Source organism: Falco biarmicus, chromosome 7 (assembly GCF_023638135.1).
Source record: "Falco biarmicus isolate bFalBia1 chromosome 7, bFalBia1.pri, whole genome shotgun sequence".
NCBI classification, from domain to species: domain Eukaryota; kingdom Metazoa; phylum Chordata; class Aves; order Falconiformes; family Falconidae; genus Falco; species Falco biarmicus.
In genome coordinates, this window is record NC_079294.1 from 38,561,103 (window position 1) to 38,567,102 (window position 6,000).

Genomic DNA, 6,000 nt, shown 5'->3' on the forward strand with positions numbered 1-6,000 from the left:
ACTACCTGGAGAGTGAAAGTGGATTGATTTGTAAGAAAACACAGGGAAATTGACAATGTAACCATCTAAAAGCAAGGGGAAAGCAAATACCAGACAGGGCAACAGCTGCCCAGGACAAACTCACAAGCCAAGGAACACAATAGAACCACCCAGCAGCCCACAGGCTGCAGATTTAACAGACTCATCCAGGACTTTGAAAACTAAACTGTGTAATCCTATAGAAAAATGATTGTGAAGCAGCCCTCTTCAACCAGGAGGGCAGAAAAGGTCTGGATAACTTAAGAAGATTCAAACAGAGGAACCTTGTATAAAATATCCCTCATTACGTCCACTGAAGCCAAGAAGTAGCCCAACTCCAAGTTACTCACTTATCCAGGAGCCTATGCTAATAATTTTAGTCCTCTTGCGCCATCTTTGCTAGTTTTACAATATTCATTAAATAAATCCCAGAGGTCACAAGGTAAGGATAAAATTCTCAGTAATTACTCTGCTTAAATTGTAACTTAGTCTGATATTCCTGAAGTTACAAATGAACCTTGTGATGTGCTTAAGATGTCTAAAGATGCTAAGCGAAAAAATATTTCCGCACATGCCAAGCTACAATCAACATTTCCCTGTCATTAAGATGCCACAATAGCTGAAGAACTGTCAGCCCATTCAGGATTGGAGCTGTGATAGACAGCAGCCTTCTGGGAAGTACAGCACATACATGAAAAAGAACAACAAAAAAAGCAGTAACACCAAACATAAAAGCTTTTGACCTTCACTCTGAACTGAAAATGTGAATCAGCAAAACTGGATAGCAGTTTCTGTACTCTTTAACATGCATTTCAGCATATTTTAAGTCAGTTGTACTCCATTACACTTCATGCTTGTGTGATCAGAGAGCAAGATTCTCCTCCCTTACTTACTTCCTCTGCTAGTGCGAGATCTGGTTTGCTGCCACCGGCTCCCTCCCACACTACAGCAGACCAAGGTAGTAGCTACCCTTTGGATCCAAAACTACATGCACACTATCAAGTGGGAATAACTTGGTAATAACAGCTACACCAAGGCCTTCAAAAGCACAGATGTGACTGAATCCTTAGGATCTGACCTTGCTGTTTCCTCAGGTCTGGTCACAGCAGCTGGGAGCAGCTGGGAGAAAGGCAAGAAGGCCCATGTCCACAGAGAACAGAGGCAAGGAAATGTACAAGTGAAAGAGGAATTAAACCAGAAGACACTGACAAGCCTTTGAAACACCAAAAGTTTATCTTCAGTCTTGCAAAGGAGTGGACTTGCTAATAAGAAAAGACTTGAGCATTCTCCTTAATCAGCTTTCTGAGGACTAGAAAACATCCCCGTCACTAAGTCTTCTCAGTGAGTTTATTTCTCCCCTGCCTAGCACTGCTTCTGGTGCTAACCTCTGGGAATCTCTCCTTCCAAGCATCAGAAATCATCTCTGCACAGCATAGGTTGCCGTTTGAAACATCTGCTCCTCAGGCTTAATGAGACTGAGTCAGCTTCCAAAACGGACAAGGCACAGGGTCAAGAAATTAAACCTTTAAGCTGCTGACGAGTACAGCCTCTTGCTTCCATTATCAGGAGCAATCCTGCCTCACCTGACAGCTCCGCTCACTTGTTCCTCTCTCTCCCTGGGGCACAGTTACAAGAGGGATGGCAGCAGTTTCCTCATCCCTTGGATGACCTGCATCATCTCTTTCCAGTAACCACATGTTACTGAGTACCAGCCACAGGGGCTTCAGGGTGGTGACAGGGAGAACCACCTCTGCTTTTGGCTCAAGGAGCTGTGCCCAGCCTCCCCTAATTGAAAACACATGTGGACAGAGAAGTCTTGTCCCTCGAGCTCACTGTCTGTCTGCTGGGGCAGGGATCTGAAAGACAAATTGGCACACTGCAAGTGAATTGTACCATGTGGTATTGTCGTTTATGGATCTCCCTTCTGGAAAGACTGTTATAAAGAAGAGGGAAAACAACAAAAAGCCCTAGTTTTCCTATCTGAGTCAGTTCTGCTGTTCCTCTGTGACTCCCACCTGAGTCTCACAAATATGCAGAGGAGACAAGAGAAACCTACCTGCCTGCCCCTCTCCCAAGTCTGTGTGTCTACTCCCTGACTACTCTGCATCTCTCACTCTGCTCATAACACTTTCCAACTGCATTCCTTCAAGGACAAGGGAAATAAGTCCTCAGGGCCAGAGGGTAAGCAGTGGCACAGCTTGTCTGCTCTACAAGAGCAGATGCTCTCTTGTCCAGCAAGACCCTGGGAGACATGCCCTGCAAATGAAGGGGCAGAAGAGCTGAGGTGTCATGCTCTTCTTTCATTACCCCAAGGTCTTCTCTCCTCCAGCAAAGGACACATGAATGGAAGGGGAAGGGTGGCAGATGGGGTACATCACCACCTTGTTTTGAAGTTGAGGGGGTAAAACAAATTCCCTTCTTTTGGAAGCCTAAGAAAGCCCGTGCACGTATCTGAGATGCCTGTTGCATCCCCTCGACAAGAAAGGGGGAGAAGTCCTATTTCAGGCCCCTTCCCAGTGGACAGGTGATGGGAAAGGGAAGATGAACTACAGTATCATTTTCCAAGGGGAGAGGACAAGGGTAGCAGAAGGGAAACCTGGCATCTGCTCTCTCTTCCATCGTTCCTTACTAAAGAAGAGGGATCAGAAGTGAGTGTCGCAGGGAGGCAGAGGACAAATAATTGCTGTTTCTACCCTGCTCCTTCTGAAGGACAGGTATATATTGAGGAAGGGCAAAAGTGCTGAAAGCAAACAGCCACCCTCACTCACACTTTGTTTTGGAAAAGGGAAGCATAACCAAGAAGGTTCTTAGTCCCATACCCTCCCACTTTCTCCTGCACATATCAAGAAATGAGAAGACACCCAGACCAACTATTCCCGTGTCTCTGGACACCAGGGGTGAATGCCCAGATCCCCATGTCTTGCAGGTGCATGCACACAGGGCAGTGAGGGACGGAAAGATGTCCAGTTCCCTTTGCAGCTGGAAGCCACTAAAGAGGTGCCCAGTGCACCCTTTGCCATGAACCTGCATGGGGGGTGAGGGGTACCCTGTGCCTCTCATCCTCTGGGGGGGTGTGGGGGTGGTCCAGTGCCCCCTCCCTCACATGCATGCCGAAGGACAGCCAGGCTCAGGCTGCTTCCTTTATGATTGTGCACAGGAGGGAGGAGGGGATGCCCAGTGCTGCATTTCACACCACTTGGAAGGGAGATTCCCAGTCCCTCCTGGCTCAGGTGTGTGTTGGAGATGTGCACCCAGGCTCCCCTCTCCCTGGAGAGCATTTTGCCCTGTACCCCTTACCCCGAGGCGTACACGGGCAGCAAGAGGTCAGTCCCCTCGGCCAGGTTTGCATGACAGGGAGCGTTCAGACCCCCGTTCACCCACCATGGTGCACCGGGGGGCGTTAGGATGGGCTGCCCAGTGTCCCCACGGAGAGGGAAACCCGGCGCAGGGTCTCTGCACGCAGGGGATACCCAGAGTCCCTTGCCAGGAGAGCGGGAGCCATCCCAGCCTCCCCCCCCCCCGGTGGCCCCCTCCCCCGGTCTCAGTGCGAAGACACCGGGAGTCCCCGGCCAACCCCCCGGAGCAGGTGCACCGGCCACCCCCGACCAACCCCCCCCCCTCCCTCCCGGGGCAGGGGGGGCACCGGCCGGCACCGGCCACCCCCCGCCACCCCCACCCCCGGGGCAGGGGCACCGGCCATCCCCCGCCACCACCCCCCGGGGGCAAGGGCACCGGCCACCCTCCGCCACCACCCCACTCCCCGGGGCAGGTGCACCGGCCACCCTCAGCCACCCCCCCCCCCTCCCGGGGCAGGGGCACCGGCCGACTCCCCGTCAGGGCCGGCAGCACTCACGGTTCCAGTAGACGGGATAGCTCTCCGCATTGGCCACGTCCACCTCGTAGAGCCCGCTCCGCACGCACACCGGCTCCACGGCCTCGCTGTCCCGCCGCTCGGCCGGGCCGCCGGCTCTGAGGGCGCGGTAGGCCAGCTCGATCCGCAGCGAGTCGTAGCCGATGAAGGGCTTCCAGGTTTTCCGGTCCTCCTGGTAGAACCACCGCACCTCCTCGGCGCCCAGCTCCCGCACCCCCTCATAGCGGGGCCGGCCACCGCCCGGCCGCCTCGTCTCGGGCAGCGCGGCGGCCGCCAGGGAGAAGCCGCTGCCGCCGCTCTCGCTGCTCGCCAGCCCCGCTCCCTCGCCCTCGCTGCCTTCGCCGTCCGTGTCCGTGAAGTAGCGCGGCGAGGCGCAGGACTCGGCCGAGGGGAAATCGCTGCCCGCGCCCGTGGAGTAGCGCAGCGAGGTGCCGGACTTGGCTGAGTGGAATTCGCCGCCCGCGCCCGCGGAGTAGCGCAGCGAGGTGCCGGACTCGGCCGAGTGGAAATCACCGTCGTCGCCGGCCTCGTCGCTCAGGCTGGGCTCCCGCCGCAGGGCGGCCGCCGCCTCCCGCTCCCCTTCAGAGGAGGAGGAGCGCTTCGGGGGGCGGCGGGGCGGGCCGGTGCGGGGGTGCTGCACGCCACGGCTCGCCGTCTCCGTCGCTTCCTCCTCGCCGCGGGTCGCCCGCTCGTAACCGCTGGCTTCGCCGGGCAGGTCCCAGGTGCCCGGCGGCGAGCGGGGCTCCGGGTAATCCATGCCGCTGAGGCGCCCGGCCCGCGGTACCGCCTCAGCGCAACCGTCGCGCCTCCCGCCGCCCCTAACCGCCGCCGGCTCCGTCTGGGCGGGGGCGGCGCCACATCGTCACGCGCGCCGCGACGCGGCCGGGGGCGGGGCGGCAGCACGCAGCCTGCGGGCCCGCGCGGGGAAGCGCAGGGGGCGGCCGCGGGGCGCGGCGGGGCGTGAGGCGCGGGGCGGCGTGAGGCGGCCTCGGCCAGCGCCCGCGGCCCCAGTTCTGCGGGTGAGGCGCCTCACAGTGCCGAAAGGCCTGTCCGTGTCAGAGGCACCCTCGGACGCTGCCTGCAGCCCCATCCGTGTGTGAGGCACCCTCAGACACGGCCTGCAGCCTCCTGTGCCGTGTGAGGCACCCTCAGACACCACCTGTGGCCCTGTCAGTGTGGGAGACACCCTCAACATTGTGAACAGCCCCAGTTCAGCGTGAGGCATGCTCAGACACAGCCAACACCCTCCTGTGCAGTGTGAGACACCCTCAGACACCACCTGTGGCCCTGTTTGTGTGTGAGACACCCTTAGCACTGTGAACGGCCCCGGTTCTGTGCGTGAGGCGCCCGCGAACACTGCCAACAGCCACAGTTCTGAGTGTGAGACACCCGCAAACACAGTCTACAGCCCCATCTTGTGCAAGACACCCTCAAACACAGCCTGAGCTCCACTTGGGACAGACACCTCAAACTACAACCTGCATTGGTGACACCCCCTAAGCCCCAGCCTGCTGCCTCATGGATGCCTGCCAGCGCAGCCTGAGGCACCCTGACATGCAGACTGCCACCCTGAAGCACAGCTGGAGGCCCAGCATGTGTGAGACACCCTAAAGCACAACCTGCAGCCTCACAGGCAGACAAGACACCCTGCAGCCTGGTGTGTGAGTGATGGGCACCCCCAGAAAACAATCCATGGCTTGGTGTGGTTGTGGCAGGCACTCTTAAAACAACCCTCTGTGCGGGTGGCCAACACCTCAGGATGCTCACTGATGTCCCATGTGGGTGACAGATGCTTTTAAAGCACATCTTGCACCCTTGTGTATGTGCATGTGACAGAACACACGTCCTGCAGCCCTGCAGGGGACTAGTGTCTGTGTGTGAGACACCCCCCAGTGCTCATCCTGCTGACTCGTGGAGGGCACCTGACACCCCCAGTGCTCATCCGGCTGCCTTAGTGGGAGTGTTGGTGTTGGTTTGTGTGCACGTGTGCTGCTCCCTGCAGCCTGCTGGGGGGAAACTGAGGTTTGGCCTGTGAATGTGGGTGTCGGGTGCAACACACACCTGGTAACTTAAAAGGTTGAGTGGGGTACACACATACACAAAAGAGACAA

General features: G+C 57.2%; 1 protein-coding gene across 2 annotated transcripts in view; it reads right to left on the reverse strand.

Moving 5' to 3' along the window:
* DDHD1 (DDHD domain containing 1) overlaps positions 1-4,753 on the reverse strand; it is a 68,005-nt gene extending 63,252 nt beyond the window's left edge. Inside the window, exon 1 of one of the 2 annotated variants that reach the window (XM_056346912.1) lies at positions 3,872-4,753. In XM_056346912.1, the coding sequence (XP_056202887.1) occupies positions 3,872-4,646 (775 nt within the window). In that variant the 5' untranslated portion in view covers positions 4,647-4,753. The remainder of the gene's footprint in view (positions 1-3,871) is intronic. The other variant, XM_056346913.1, reaches the window with a different exon arrangement.
* Positions 4,754-6,000: the final 1,247 nt, after the last annotated feature.